Source organism: Mugil cephalus, chromosome 2 (genome assembly GCF_022458985.1).
Source record: "Mugil cephalus isolate CIBA_MC_2020 chromosome 2, CIBA_Mcephalus_1.1, whole genome shotgun sequence".
Taxonomy (NCBI): Eukaryota; Metazoa; Chordata; class Actinopteri; order Mugiliformes; family Mugilidae; genus Mugil; species Mugil cephalus.
In genome coordinates, this window is record NC_061771.1 from 22944524 (window position 1) to 22960110 (window position 15587).

At 42.4% G+C, this 15587-nt stretch overlaps 3 protein-coding genes across 3 annotated transcripts; 1 reads left to right on the forward strand and 2 right to left on the reverse strand.

Annotated features, from left to right (window-relative positions):
- The first annotated feature begins 2163 nt into the window (after positions 1-2163).
- On the forward strand, positions 2164-12446 carry gtf2e2 (general transcription factor IIE, polypeptide 2, beta). Its single transcript, XM_047577990.1, has 8 exons — positions 2164-2547; positions 3412-3572; positions 8980-9062; positions 9715-9822; positions 10610-10792; positions 10894-10987; positions 11514-11629; positions 11754-12446. Exons 2-8 carry the CDS (start codon positions 3413-3415, stop codon positions 11871-11873), a joined length of 864 nt encoding a protein of 287 aa, XP_047433946.1. The 5' UTR covers positions 2164-2547; position 3412; the 3' UTR covers positions 11874-12446.
- Positions 4170-7694, reverse strand: smim18 (small integral membrane protein 18). The gene is made up of 2 exons (XM_047577992.1): positions 7494-7694; positions 4170-5349 (listed from the first exon to the last, which is right to left on the reverse strand). The coding sequence occupies exon 2, from the start codon at positions 5342-5344 to the stop codon at positions 5021-5023; it is 324 nt and encodes a 107-aa protein (XP_047433948.1). The 5' UTR covers positions 5345-5349; positions 7494-7694; the 3' UTR covers positions 4170-5020.
- Positions 12447-13146: 700 nt separating the features above from the next.
- Positions 13147-15564, reverse strand: LOC125003801 (dynactin subunit 6-like). Its single transcript, XM_047577991.1, has 7 exons — positions 15435-15564; positions 15184-15248; positions 14952-15057; positions 14733-14818; positions 14574-14621; positions 14332-14474; positions 13147-13483 (listed from the first exon to the last, which is right to left on the reverse strand). Exons 1-7 carry the CDS (start codon positions 15461-15463, stop codon positions 13391-13393), a joined length of 570 nt encoding a protein of 189 aa, XP_047433947.1. The 5' UTR covers positions 15464-15564; the 3' UTR covers positions 13147-13390.
- Between the last annotated feature and the right edge of the window lie 23 nt (positions 15565-15587).

A 15587-nucleotide genomic window follows, 5' to 3' on the forward strand; every position in this document is an offset into this window, starting at 1 on the left:
TGTGTGCCATGATCCATCTCTGTTCTATGACTTGTTCTCCACTCTCTAACGGGTGCTTAGCTCTCTGTTGTCTTTGGTGACCTGGTTCCAGAGAGACCTCATCTCACGCCTTCTCTCAGCTTACGGTGCGATCATTAAGAAAATATATCTGTGTTGGGGCCTTTTTAAAACTTGCACCAACTCCGGAGCACAGGTAAGGCTTAATAATGTTTATTGACCAATTTGCAAGAAGGGTTATGACTCAGTTGTAATTTTTTTTTTCTTTGAAAGGATGCCGGGTTCAGAAGGACATTAATTTGCTTTAAGAATAACTGGTATTTTTCTCCTTTTAAGGTCTAAATTATTAATGTTACAACAGAGACTGGACGATAAAAGTAAACTAAACAAAAAGGTTCATCCCTGAACAAATCTTATCCACAATGATGTGAAGGGAAAGGCCTTGTAGTGTGACGACATTGCAGACATTTAGTGGTCTCTGGTTATAGTGTTCTTGGTCAATGTTGGACTAATTCCAAACACTCACTTCCATTAGAGTATTCCTTTAGAGTTAGGTTTTAATATTCCGTAATGTGCTGTAGGGGCTTCATAGCTAAACTCTGGTGTGTTTTCTCTCCATTTTCTGAACTGCAGCCTGTAAGTTTGCACACAATTATACAAAAGGTGTCATTTGGTTTGTTTCTGGTTTTGATGTACTTGAGGTGACTTTTGTCTTTGCCACTATGGTTTCATAGTTTGTCGGTTTTGTTTTGTTTTTTGTCGGTATTGCACTAAGGCCCAAGAAAATAAATAAATAAATAAACAAACATAAATATAGGCTACAGAAACTTTCACTTGTTTGTTGTGGTATGCAGGGTTTGCCGCCAATCAAGAGCACTGTGTCCTTTCATTTTCTTTGTTTCCTCTGCGTTTTCTTTCTGACATTGTGTTTGTCTTTTTTTTTTTACCTCTCTACCATGTTCCTGCGTTAATGAAGCCTTTCACACTGTCTCATTATTACTAAAATAACGATGGAAAAATCAGAGAAATGTAACGCAGTGGCTTAAAAGAACCACTACAGGGCGACATTGAGTCATTTACGCTGCATATCATTTCAAGTAAAAGCTAAAGTAGCTAATTTTGTCCTAATAGCACATTCTTAAAGTAAAATAACATCCACAGTTTGAGTATTTTTTGTTCGTTTTGTTTTCAAGCAATTTGCTAATCGTGCTTTAGGGGAAATATCGTCATGAAAACTGTACTGAACTTGTTTTACAATAAATCCGCCTCCCTCTGTCGTTATATTTATATTTTCAAGTGTTCTTGCCATTATACGGTACTTAAAATGCAAATGTTTCTATTTGAACTGAAAAGAAGAGCAGGCGCCGCATTTTATAGCGGTTTATGGTTGCTGAAGGTACCACAAGATCCGGACAGTTTCTAATAAAATTATCTAGAACTGTTCTACAAGTCTAATAAATTAATATGGCAAACTTTTGCGACAGATTTCATTTCTGCTTGTTTTGCTACTTTTTTCCTGCATTTTTTAAAACGGTATAATAACATTCTTATATATTTAAATAATAATAACAACAACAACAATAATCATTTACGTGTCTTGGATTTAATGCATGGGTGTTATGCACAGATTTTCACATCTTATTTTTACGGTCAGTTTTGTTAGAATCGTTTTTCTTTCTTCAGTGTAAATGATGGTTTGATGAGAACGCAGTGAGTTTTCTCTTTGCGTGGCTGTGCGTGATTACGTTATCTGAGGATTAGCTGTAGATTCCAGAAACATCGAACTGGTGTGCGACCACCGACGCTGCTAAAATCAATGCTGGGATTTTCCAGTATTATCTATGTAATATTGTGTTCAACAACTTAATGTGTTCAGAGGAGAAACAAAAACTGGTTCAACTCATTTAATGTAACTGTCACTCGGAGTGTGTTGTTGCTCTAGATAGAAGAATCACTTACATACAATATAGAATTCCGTGTGGTTTTAATTGTTTTTTTTTTCTTTTTAATGTTAGTAGAAAAACAAACTGAAATAAATAAATGAAACAAAAAAATGAATATATAAATAAAGTGGTTCTGGAGTATATAACTGGAGATTTTTTTTTCTTCTCTTTTGTTTAGCTGGAGGAAAATTATTGACAGACGGAAGGAGAAGTAGTTCCTGTCAACCGGAAATTATTTAGTCTAGATCCTGGTGGTAGGATATTGACTTTGTTGTGTTTCGCTTGTTTAGAAGAAGCTATACAAAGACAACAAATAACTAAAAACCAGAGAACAATAATAGATTTTCCTCCAAGGTTTTGAAACATTGGGATCGGAATGATCGATATTTCAGTATCAGTCCGCACACGACCGCAACAAACGGAAGTGCAGCATGAGTGAAAAAGAGATGTGGATGAAGTTAGTAGGCTAACGTCAACTCATAATACACTTGAATCAGCGTGGAGGGACGTCGTTTTGCTGAAGAAGGCTCGTATTTTATCTGCTTCGTGATTACCGCGTCCTCTTGGACTAACCCGGTACTTTCTCTGGTTGAGAACAGGAACAAAGGTAACGTTCACCAACATAACATTGAGCAGTTCACCATGCTAACGCTAGGTTAACTCTTCACCCAGTGGCATGCTCTTTAGTTACGTTTGTATGTTTTGTTACACATGTGCGTTATATAAGCAGTCGGTAACCACAGATAGAACAGCCGATGTTATTCGTAGACATTTATATTATCGGTATAACGCCACAGCTAGAAGCTAACTTAGCTAGCCACTTCACTAAAGCGAACTAGTTTGTGTCATAGGTAGACTATTTAACTCGCTGTTATATTTTAGTGCTATAATTCTTACTCGTGTCCACACAATACGTAGTTAAGGGTCCAACCAGCTTATTTGTTTACATTTGTAACGGCTATAAATGAGAAGAAGTTGATTGCAACACATTTCCATGCCAGGCTGCGCCCAAACACAAGGTGGAAAACTGTAGCGACGGCCTCCACCTCACAAAATCCCCCAAAACACTTAAACTAGGTGGTACAGGCATCGCCAGTGGGTCTTGCTTTGTAGTGGAGCTCTTTCTCTAAGTCCTTTGTTATTTTAGTTTACATTGTGTTTGTCAGTGGCTCTGTAAACAACCATGTCTGGTTTGGTCTGGTGTGCTGTGCTGTGCGCACAGTATTTGATGTGGATGCAAATGGCAAAACAGAAAGAACATGCAGAAAGTGGGAGCTATGATGGGTGTAAGGATCAGCTGCACAATATTTAGTTTATATTAAGTGTCAGCTATAACAAGAAGTCTGTGTTTGAACAGAGACTGTTTCTCTGATGTTGAAGTAATCACACAAATGTCTATGTTGAGTCGTTCAATGTTTCGTCTTTAATCCGACTGTTTCTGATCTTGGTGTATTTCTGACCTGTCTGCCAGGATGGATCCAGCTCTACTGAGGGAGCGAGAGCTGTTCAAGAAGAGAGCGCTTTCCACTCCAACTGTAGAGAAGAGACAGACTGCGTCCGACTCTGGGTCACACAAGAAGAAGAAACCCAAAGTAGAAAAAGAGGGCTCCTCTGGGTTCAAACACGGCACTGGTAAGCGAAGCTTACAGTGTTTTCATGCACCTTCATTGGTACCGTGATGCATATGTGAATATGCATGGTTACTGGCGGCAGACGGTTTGAGAGGACACAAAACTAATTCTTAACATTCCTCCTTTTGCACTTCAACAGTTCAGAGTGCAGAGGCAAGTTATGGCGGCAGACGGTTTGAGAGGACACAAAACTAATTCTTAACATTCCTCCTTTTGCAGCTTCGTCTGGGTTGGCACCCTTCAGTCTAATAATCAATTTACTGTCGCCCTGCAAGCAGGTTCATGGTTTATGCTGCCTTAATGTCATCAGTATGTGTTCACCAGTGTAGCCTACAGTAATAATACATTGGTCCCTGTCAAAGTCACTCACAGTTCTTCATGCCAGCTAATTCCCCCGTGTGCATGTGCCCACCTAAAAATCTCGAATGCCTTGTTAGTTGCTAAGAAATTGAGAGCGATTTTATCAATTTATCATTAATGACTTTTGATTTTGAGATCAATCTAAATGCGCTGAGCAATCGAACGCGTCGGATTTTGGCCTCACGTGTGAGTTTGCGACGGTCGAGCTTCTGTTAACAGAAAAAAAAAAAAACACGGATAACTCAGTGACAGTTTATTAGGCATTTTGCGGTAAGGCATAATTAGGAAATCATACACTGTGCTCAGTAAAACATGAACTATTGTGCGGTAACCAAACTTGTCATGGCATAATACTGCAGTGCTAAACATTTTGACAACACTGGCGTACAATTTACTGAATAAGAGGAAAAAATACAGGTTTTATTCAAAGCTATTATCAGGTCCAGCAAAGCTTGATCACACGATTCAAGTCCTTCAGACGGCATTTTTATGTACAACTTGTCTCAGAAGCATCCATCCATGATTAGCATCCAGGAGGCCACAATTATCGTGTAATAAACACAGGGTAGACGTCTTTGAACGTGAATGCTTGTTATTGTAAACTCTTTGATATTTGGTCAGATTTGGGTTTATTCATGTTAAAATGTTTTGGCCATGCAACTTTATGCTCTGATGAAGTAAGCAGAGGAAGATAAGGCCCACTTAATGTGACACATTCTACCACAACATCCAATCTGAAGCACTGCAAACTTGTGTGTGTTTGTGTGTCCCTATCATTTATTTTCTACTGGGGGTGATCTCTCTCTCTTATAGTTGTTCTGGTGTGAAACATGTCTCTCGGGGTTCTGCTGTGGATGTGTAAAGATTCTCTCAAAACTGATATGAAAAGCAATTTAGATCCACTCCAAACCACCGTCGCCTTCCTCCTGTACATTGTTGTGCCTCTTCTCTCGGCCTGCTCCTAACTGTGAGCAACTGAACTGTTTTTAGGCAGTCATAAAAAGTCGTTTTTTGTTTTTTTTTTTTGGTGGAATCGGGGTGAACTCTGGGGTATTGCCCATCACGGCAACGAAACCCACGTTTCTGCCCCTATACCACCTCGGTGTGGGATTCTGGCTCCTTGCAAATGCTGGTCATCAGTTTGCTGCAGCTTCCCGGCCCTTCCTCCTGCAGCTGGTGGTGTGTTTTCCCTTTGGCGCAGCAGCCGCAGTCCAGGATCTCGTAGAGCACGGCCAGGGCCGCCAGGGACAGGACGGTGAGGATGAAAAGCAGGAGGATGACGAAACAGGCCACGTTCCAGCCGTCGTGGAACGGGTAGACCTCCTGGACCTGCAGGGAGACGTGGGCCAGGGGGACGCCCTCCGGGTGCACCGGGAGGCTGCTTGGGGGTATGGTTGTTGTGAGGTTAGCCATGATTTCTGGAGAGAAGAAGAAGAAGAAGAAGAAGAGAGGCAGATTGTTAACGGCTGTGAGGACGTCAGCGCGGCTCAGATTAAAATGTGAAAGCGATGGTTGTTATGTTCTGGTTGTCATGCTGGGAGACTGATTGCAAACTGAAAGTAATGGGCGGACCGCTGTTCGGGGAATCGCACACAGGATTCTCTTGTTTTTTTGCGAAGGTGATTTGATGTTTTAGAAGAGTTTGAGACAATTACAAATGTTAAAACAAGTAATTATTTCTGTAGATTAGTTGCAAATGTACTGTGCTATTGGGAGGAAAAATAATCGCACAAAGACCTCGGACACAAAGGGAAACCCATTTCCTCTCATGCAACCATCAGTAATTTGCTGTAATGTGATTATTCTCATACTACATTATGAGTCACGGGGGGTATCACGCCGTTACAGGATGTATGCAGTGTCCGTATCTACTGACCCAAAACAAAACCTCCTGGCCGATCCGTCTTTACAGAAAGCATTTTATGTCGTTGAGCGAAAGAGAAGAGCCCCCGCTGAGGCCTAAAAGGCTGAATGAAACTAAAAGATGTAGAAGATGTCAGATCATTTATTTCTCTTTAGCGAACCCGTCCACATTTTCGGCCGACGCCTCCCGTTTGAAATCCAGAGGGAACCGTGGTCCAGTTCTCTGCTCGCACGTTTGTTCTTAACACACACACACACACGTGGATGTTTATGTGTCACACGCTGAGACCGCGGCAGCTGACCCAGATTATTTGAGTGTTCCTCTTTTCCTGGTGTGTTGGCATCTTAAAACTCATTCATGTCGGATAAACGTGCGTGTTTTGCCGTGCACGTTGCAAAAGACACGCAAGAGCTTCTTCTGTGAATGTAACTTGCTGCCATGTGTTGCTCTGAGGCTGTAACATGAGTCCGTATAGTTGTAGTGGCTTCAGTCTGCATTTTCGCCTCAGAACAAACAACAAGCAATAAAAGTCTTTCCCTAAATGAAATAAAAAAACAAACTGTTGCACCTGAAATCGCAGAAAAACATTTTTTGTTTATTTTTGGAATGTGTTTGTAGGAGAAATGAGGCAACGTGTGATGCTCTTACGTTGCATGGATTCATTTTTTATGACGCGCCGGTCTGTCACATTGAGAATGCACAGCGCGCCGACAACGTGCTCACACTACGTCTGTTGTATTATTGTATGGAAATCTGGTGAGATGAGCCACAAAAATCGCGGCCCTTACAGGATGGCGCACAGTTAACTACTTTTACTGTCAGCAGGTCGTAAAAATTGAATTAAATCTTCACATCCGTTTAGAGCGGTGAATGTTTGTAGTATTTTATATCGCGTCGATGCAAGTTAACCCCCCCCCCACCCCCCGTTTAACAGCCACTTATTGTTGACCCAGCTCATTACATTAATTTCAGTTCAGCTCATTGCCATGACAACAACCTCCTTTACCAATTCGTCGTGCCTCCCCCCCTCCTCGTGGTCTCTGAGCCTCCTTGCTTTTGTCAGCGCCCCCGTAGGGACAGATTGGCTTCCCCGTAGCATCTGTTAACTCGCCCTAAATGAGCCCCACCCCAGCCAGACTCTGAAGGTGTTTCAGGATTAGGCATTTCTCTCTCTACACCCAAACACACACACACTCTTGAAGCACTCGGCGTTGCCCCGCGCGGCCGCCAGACCCTCATCGATTTGTGTCGAGAGATGCGCCGAGTCTCGTGTTTTCGTGGACGCAGACGAGATGCGTTTCAGAGTTTCTGACGCTTGGTATTCAGATGGGAGACGCAGGCAGACGGATGCATGTTTATTTAATCCACTGCGCGCTCGTACAGTCCTGCCCTCCATCTCATGAAATCGAAACCTAAAGATCTTTGCATGGTTAATTGTGTGGAATTAAATTACATCTGCCACAAATCATTGCTAGATATTTAGATTTTTTTTAATGCTTAATTAAGAATTAATGGTTAAATAAATCTGCTGCGTGTCAATGGTGGAAACACTGGCAAAACAACAAAATAGTCACAGCTTCACAGTGAAATCAAGAGCAGCCTTCAGCTCATATTCGTATCTGGATTGTTGTGATCTGTGCACGTCAAACGCGTAAACACCAGCCAAAGGATGCTTTTCAGAAAAATATGCAGACTCACCTGTGTGCGCGGCTCAGTCTTGACAAGATGCAGGTCAATGGGTACACTCTCCTCTTTTTCGGTGCTCCACCTTCCTCTCCGTATTCCACTCTTTCCCTCCTCCACGCTCACTCCCTGACCTGTTTTCCTCCTCAGCACGCTCTCGTGCACTTTCAGCCGTCACTTGTGCGCTCACTCGCTCTCCTCCTCCTCCTCCTCCTCCTCCTCCTCCTCCTCCTCCTCCTCCTCCACCGCCGCCACTCCTTGCAGCTCTTCGTGCCTCGGCCCGAAAACGGGCAGCGGCTCTCCTCCGCCATTGGCCGCGCTCCGTTAGCCCTGCCTCTGCACCATTCGTTGACCGGCCTGTCACAATCACAGCTCCCTGCCCACCGGTGCGGCTCGCAGCAACAGAAGCTCCCTCCCACACCATGAATCATTCATGATTCAGAGTTGTGTTGTCGGCTCCGATTGGCCGGAGCCGAGTCCAGACCTCAGACGGCATCGACGGGGGAGCAGCGGCATTACTGGGACTCCAGCAGAGAGAAGAACCAGCTGGCCACAATTCATGTTATTTTCATTAGACTTCTCTCATAAACGACTCCTGCGTTATTTTTTTACTGTTAAATGATGTTTTTTTTTCACTGTGTGACATGTCCCTTCTCTACCATGAGCACATCAGTGTGGATATTGTGGCATGTTTTGGTTAAATCCCACATACGTGTCCCGCTGCCCTAAATACTCACCAGCCGGAAGAACGTGTTATGTCCCCGACAGATACATTATTCATTCTGGTTTGACTCACTTCTCATTAAAAACTACAGTGTTGTTCTTACTACTTTACACACACACACTGATCAGCCACAACATTGTGACCACTAATAGGACATAAATAACACTGACCATCTTGACAATGCAGCGTTCTGCTGGGGAACAATTGGACCTGGCATTGATGTGGATGTTACTTAGACATGTAGCACCCACCTGGACCAGACCAGACCGGACACCCCCACCCCATAGCAATGACAGGCAGCAGCCACCCCCAGCAGGATGCAACCCGACACAGGCACACGCACAAAAATGGTTTAGGAACCACCTCAGAAAACATGAAATACAGCACAAGGTGTTGACCTGGCCTCCAAATTCATTAGATCCCAAACTGATCAAGTATCTGTGGGATGATCCACAGAGCCCCAAGCCCCAAACAACACACTATTGCCTGACACCACAGGCTCATGTCCATTCTCTGATGATTCACAACTGTTTTGGAGGAACAAGGGAGACAATATTAGGAACCATGCTAACGGGAAAATACAGTTTTCATGGTTTTTCCTACAAGAGTGTTGACAATGTGAAAAACAGTGTATATAATGACAATATCTGGCAGAACAAATGAAGTACTGATGCTTTGTTTGACATTGACACACAACATTTTTGTCTGCATGTGGTTCTCTAGAGTCAACCTGCACTTAAACACAGTTTAACCTCTTTGTCCTCTTTTTGTTTGCAGAATCCAGTAATGGCAACATCAACATCAAGGCGAGTTCTGGATACAAGTTTGGCTGCCTGGCCAAGATAGTCAATTACATGAAGGTAACTTATCAATTTTTACTTATTTATTTTTAACAAACGCACTCTATCGTAGAGGGAACTCTGCTCTGTTAGGTTTCTGCATCAGCCAATAGGAGGTGCTTCAGACCACGGTGGCTTTTTCCTCTGCAAGTTCAATGAAGAAGTCAAAACATCTTCCCGCTCCATTGTTAGATTTCAGGGTTGTCGTCATCGCCATCAAAGCTCTGTTGTCTAAAAACTTGTTGTCGGTTGTATCAGTTGAGCGAGTGAGTCAGGAAGTCGTGTCTGCTGCGTAACATTTGGTGTTCAGTCTTTCTTTTTGTATGTAAACAGCTTGTTTATGGTGCCGTGGCTCTAAAGAGGCACCCAGTGCCTGACACACTCGCTGTCTGACTCATCCCTTTCTGCAGAGCTCACGCTCTGCTTGACAGATTTTCCTTGAAAGTGTGTAATTTTTTGTGCCATCTGTTGAATTCAGAGTTTTGAGCTGTGTAAAATAACTTGACAGTTTGCACGTAAGGCACCGAATTGCTGCTCACGTTTGGCAAAAACACCGTCGGAGTTACAGGACTGAGAACTTCTTATGTTTTAAAATAGGAGCTTTGAATGACTTCACACTGTTGATTTTTTTTTTCTGTTTGTGTGTGTCCTTGTGTGTTTGTTTAACTCACAGACCAGGCATCAGAACGGCGACACACACTTTCTGACTCTGGAGGAGATTCTGGACGAGACCAAACTTCTTGACATCAGCATGAAACAGAAACAGTGGCTCATGACTGAGGTGTGTTTCATTCATTTCCAGCACCACAGTTGTGTCATCTATTGTCAGCAGTGCACTTACTTTTGTCTTCCTCTGTCTCACTTGCAATCCAAAAAATACTTCTCACAGTCATCTGTGAGTGGATGCAAGAGTTATCACACATACAACGATCAGCCATAACATTAAAACCACTGCCAGGAGAAATAAATGACATTCATCATCTTGTGACAATTCAGTGTTCTGCTGGGAAACTTTTGGACATAACATTTGTTTGAAAACAGAATTGGTACTTGGGCATGTAGCACCCACCTAGACCAGACCAGGTACCCCCACCCCATAGTTATGACACTCCACCCTGAAACAGACGCACAAAAACGGTTTAAGAACAACTAAAAAACAGCACAAGGTGTTGACCTGGCCTCCAGATTCACTAGATCCCAAACTGATCAAGTATCTGTGTGATGATCCACAGAGGCCCCTCCCCTCAACCCACAGGACCCAAAGGCCCCCACTAACAACATCCTGGTACCAGACGCCTGGTACGAGAAGGCCCATGTCCATTCTCTGAGAGTGGTCATAATGTTATGCCTGATCGGTGTGTGTGTACCTTGTATGTTGGAAGAGATAGAAGCCAACGCACTAATAACACGCATAAAGTAAAAAGCTACAATACTTGGATAAGAACTGCAGCTGGATATTACCGTAGTGTATTTGTTTGTAAAAGTTAAATGTTATTTATTTCTCATAACTTTTAATATAAAATCTTTGTTCATTTAATTTAAAGAAATAAATGTGCTACTACTCTTAGGCCTTGGTCAACAACCCAAAAATCGACGTCCGGGACGGTACATACGGCTTCAAGCCCAAGTACAACCTGAAGGACAAGAAAGCCTTACTGAGACTCCTGGACAAACACGACCAGCTGGGCCTGGGAGGAGTGCTGCTGGACGACGTGGAGGAGGGGCTGCCCAACTCGGCCAAGGCCATCAAGGTAACCCAGATATCATTCAGCTAAAACAAATGCACGTCAGCAATGTACCGACTAAACACTCAGGACAACAAACAAATGGCTTCTCTTGTGACGGTTCACAGGCTTTGGGGGATCAGATCATCTTTGTGACAAGACCAGACAAGAAGAAGATCCTTTTCTACAATGACAAGCACTGCCAGTTTGCAGTAGATGAAGGTGAGCGTCAGTCGGCTTCGTCGGTCACTTGTGATGTTGTGTTGTGTTTTTTTTTCTTCTTCCGTTACCTGCACCGTGCATTTAAAAGATTTGTCCGCTGTAGGTTCGTATATCCAATAAATCTTGAAGGTTACCTCTTAAAACTTGATGATTCCAATTTGCTTTTCCATTTTCCTGGAAGAGTTTATTTTCTTTTGCCAGCTGGCTGTTAGCCTCGCGGTGTGTTCAAGTGCTCAGATAGAGGTAATGTGAGGTGACACTGCAGCCAGGCTTCATCGGCAGTAAATCTTTTAATTATATTTTGGGAGTCTGTACTTTAATACCTCACAATACTGAAGAGCCAAAACCCTTTACCGTGCATTATGGTGTATTCAAATTAGCTCATTTAGTTTAAACCTTGATTTAATTTCTTATAGTTAACGGGACATCAGACTAAGATCTATATCCACATTTAGATTTAGTTCCCTACATTATTTGCTGCGTTCGGTGTCCAGCTCTTTAATCCGTGAACTTATCTCATTTGCAGAATTTCAGAAGCTGTGGAGGAGCGTCCCGGTCGACTCCATCGATGAGGAGAAGATTGAGGAGTACCTGAAGAAACAAGGCATCTCCTCCATGCAAGAAACAGGACCAAAGAAAGTGGTCAGTTTCATTTTGTTAACAACGTGTCTCTTAGTTTCACTAAAGCCTTTAACACTCGGTATTGGAGTTTACACGTAATCGAGCGTCATAATCGGCTCCGGTTGTCCCTCTGTGCCCCGTGCAGTTACCAGTTCAGAAGAGAAAGAAGCAGAGTGGCCAGAGGAAGAGACAGTTCAAGACCCACAACAACCATTTGGCGGGAGTGCTGGAGGACTATTCAGACGGAGTGCCTGTGAAGAAGTGAAATCTTCTCACTGAAAAACGGCTGGAGATGGAGGAGACCCTGGCCCCACTACGATAAAGACATTTAATGGCAGTCTGTGATGTCAGACAAACTAGCTTATTTTACTTTCTTCCCATTCCCCCTGTGAATTACTTGGAGTCAATAGCAACTGTGTTGTGGAATTGTTTTTTTTTTCTAAGTCAGTCGTACCAGAAATACGCTGGAAGGAGGAAAAAAAAGTACAAAGATGCTGTTTGAAAACACATAACTCCTGACAGGGGACGCCACAGTCATACTGTTAAAGTGTAAATACATTTTGCCCTCATTTCATTTAGTTTGTTGCAAAGAGGCGTGTGAAAAGATTTATTTCAATGGTTAACAGTTGTCTGATGGCTGCTTCCCGTCGTCTAATGGGAGCTGCAGTGGAAAGTCGCCGTGTGGTGCGCAGCGCATCGCCCTGAAGCCTCGGCCGGCATCAAACATCTTCAACTTCTGATTCAAAACATGTAAATATGTTACACCGTAGCACCGAGGCGTGGGGGTTGAAAATGAGGACTTTTTGAACTGATTTTAATAAAGGACATTATTACACAATGGTGCATCGCTTCTCCTGGATCAGAGTTGTGCTTTTCAATAATCAACATTAATCCCACAGATGCGCAGTTGGATTGAGTGGTCAAGGCCACGCCTTCAGCTGAAAGTGTTTTCAGCGCGGCAGGGTGTACTGTACCCTGAGACAGCCCACTGCCACCGAGGAACACTGTTGCCATGCCAACGGAGTCTGCAACAGTGTTTACCTGCCGCATGTCAAAGTAGCATCCACAAATAAGACAAGACAGGAGACGGCGTTTCCCAAAATAACGCTGCCCAGAGCAATGTATGCACTCCTGCAAGACGTCTCCTGCAGGAGTGCATACAGCTGTCATCTCTTCCTCAGGTAAACCACACATCCGTCCAAACATGAGGCCTTTTCCAGCAAATAAAATCAAGAACCGAATGTTCACTTGCTATTCTAATATCCCACCCCAGGGCAGGTGCCGTTTTAACTTAATCAATGCTATTCACTTAACTGGTCAGTGGTTTTAATATTATGGCTGATTAGTGTGTAGAATATAGAATTCAGAGGGTCAGTGTAAATGCTGGACGTGTCATTTTTTTGTGAGTTTGTATCATTTTGACACTGGGTATTCACTGTAAACGTGTGTATTCATATAATCTACACTATTTTAAGCCATATCAGTAGAACACTGATAAATAGATAATACTCAGAGATCAGCACATCAAGTAGACATTCAACACTTTAGGTTATTTAATGACAAAATGGTGCATAGGCACAGCATGATGAAGTTTAAAAACCTGATCTGCTGTTGCAGTTTAGAATAGAAAATATCAGTCAGGAAAAATTATTCAGGCTAGAAACATATTATATAATTATATACATACATGTTGTTTTGCAGCAAGATCTATTTAAACGCGGGTTCGCCGGCCATTTACAATCCAACTTAAAAAAAACAACAAAAAAAGTATAAAGTTATGTCTCAGTTCCCGCTGTGACCTGCTTTAACGGTTTTCTTCAGATGGTGGTAGTTTGGCAAAATCTTCATCAGGAAGTCGAGCTGAAGAGTCTGCGGCTGTAATGACAAAAACAGAGGCGCACATTTTTATTAATAAAAATAACTGCTTTCCCTAATTTGACTTCTCTTTTAGCAAGAAGAGAACAACACAACAGTGAGTCCCAGGACTAAACAGCAGACAGCAATGTGCCTGAATTGCACTTATTTTTACTTACTCACTTATTATTAAATTTAAACATTATCTGAATTTACTTGTTCTTTCTTGCAATAAAACAAATTGTCCTTCCTTATAGGTTATTATATCTATTATTTTACCGGTCTGGCCCATTTTAGATCAAATTGGGCTGTATGTGGCCCCCACAACTAACATGAGTTTGACACCCCCTGTCTTAAACCTACTCCATATCAAAGATAAGTCACATGTTGCAGTATTTGCTTGAGGAGGCTGACAGAAATAAGCAATGGTACAAAAAAATACAATGCTGTCTGCGACACATTATTGCATGATAGTCTGTTGAACTATTTTATGTTTAATGGAGGCCATAAAGTTTTTTTTTATGCCATTTTTTTCACATCATGTGCAGCACTAAAGGACCACTGCTTTTGAATGTAGGCAGACAGGACAAACACTATTTATTTTTGGTTATTTTACAGTGTTCTAATTCAAATTTCACAAAAAAGGAGACACCACAAAGGTTTGTTTTCCTTTTCAAACACTCCTAGGTAAATATACCATTCACAAGTTGTTGTATCATAATGGGAGTTTTTAGAACCCATGAGGCAATAGCTTTCTGCAAATATCTCCAGCTATCCGAGGTAAAGCAGCAGCACCTCTTAACCAACAGGAACACATGTTTAATCTGTCCCCTTGTAAACACACAATACCCAGTCACGCACTTCCATACCTGTGGTCTCTCCGTCTGAACCCGCCTCATGCATCCAGAGCCATAGATGACTGTGTTCTCGGGTATAACCTCACAGGTGTTGACCTGACAGAAAGCGCCGATGATGCAGCCACTGGTGAGGATCACATTCCTACCAACGTCAGCTGGAAAATAAAAACAGGGGACATTTAATACACCGAGTATTTTGTCCTAAAGAGTCTGTTCACTGCTGCACATGTCAAACAATGACGGAAACACTCCACCTTTAGATTCTATCACGTTGTTGTCACCGATTTTCAGGGCTTGTGATACTGTTTGATGTCAGTTAAGGCAAACCTGTGTTTTGTAGACAAGATTTATCCGAAGATTATCATTTGAAATCACTTATGGGTGAGGAGTGGGCACGCTAGCCAAAAGGATACCACAGCCAACTTCAAACACATTGTTGACACCAATGGTCATAGTCTTCGGTTCCACCTCAGAGTCTGGTGTGATATTTTCTGGAAGGCTGTGGAGCAAAACAAACAAGCTTTAGTGTATCCTGATGCTTGTTTATTCGAAGATTGATGCTAACACATATTCAAAGATGGGTAATGCAGTGAAATACTTGTCACACTGAGCTATAATGGATCTTAAATGACCTGTTAATGATAACAGCTTGCTCCTCGATCAAATTGCCTTCTCCAATCACGATGGGTCCTGCTTCTGCAATGATCCGAGCCTTTGGGTGAACCACTGTCCTGGGTCCTGAGGACATTAAATACATAGTTGGGGTATTTTGGATCACAGGTGAATGGTCTGATTGGCTCGGAGGTGGAGAAATGCAGGTTTTCTCAACTTAGCACAACAAATTAATTAAAAAGAAACTCTTACCAATGGTAACATCTCCTTTGATGTCACTTTCAACACAAACTACCGCTCCGGCGGCTATTTTGACACTGCAAAGAAAAGAAAAAGAAAAAAGAAAAAAGTGTTTATAAACGCTAGCTAATGTGGCTAGCTCGCTAGTTCGCTAAGAGGACTCAACAAGCTACATGGTGACTTCGCTGTAGTTATACAGACACATTTTACGAAACAAGTAAATGAGCGGTTAAGCGTAATTTATATAGTTAAGTTTAAATTACCTTTTCTGGGCACTTTGTTTGTCTGTCATTGTGATATTTGAGGTTGGATGGGAGGCGCCCTTGTTTCATTCAGTCATCGATTTCTAATCCTTGCCACGAATGCGCATGCGTCCATCGACAACCGGAACTTATAATATAAATAATAAGTTCTGC

What these genes read in the sequence shown, in the direction of transcription:
- smim18 (XM_047577992.1), bottom strand. Translation starts at nt 5,344, where the DNA reads ATGGCTAACCTCACAACAACCATACCCCCAAGCAGCCTCCCGGTGCAC.
- LOC125003801 (XM_047577991.1), bottom strand. Translation starts at nt 15,463, where the DNA reads ATGACAGACAAACAAAGTGCCCAGAAAAG. An exon ending in CAAGCTGTTATCATTAACAG is followed by an intron (nt 14,819 to 14,951) that starts GTCATTTAAGAT and finishes TTTGCTCCACAG; the next exon opens with CCTTCCAGAAAATATCACAC. An exon ending in TGTGTTTGAAGTTGGCTGTG is followed by an intron (nt 14,622 to 14,732) that starts GTATCCTTTTGG and finishes GACATCAAACAG; the next exon opens with TATCACAAGCCCTGAAAATC.
- gtf2e2 (XM_047577990.1), top strand. Translation starts at nt 3,413, where the DNA reads ATGGATCCAGCTCTACTGAGGGAGCGAGAGCTGTTCAAGAAGAGAGCG. An exon ending in AGATAGTCAATTACATGAAG is followed by an intron (nt 9,063 to 9,714) that starts GTAACTTATCAA and finishes TTTAACTCACAG; the next exon opens with ACCAGGCATCAGAACGGCGA. An exon ending in AAACAGGACCAAAGAAAGTG is followed by an intron (nt 11,630 to 11,753) that starts GTCAGTTTCATT and finishes TGCCCCGTGCAG; the next exon opens with TTACCAGTTCAGAAGAGAAA.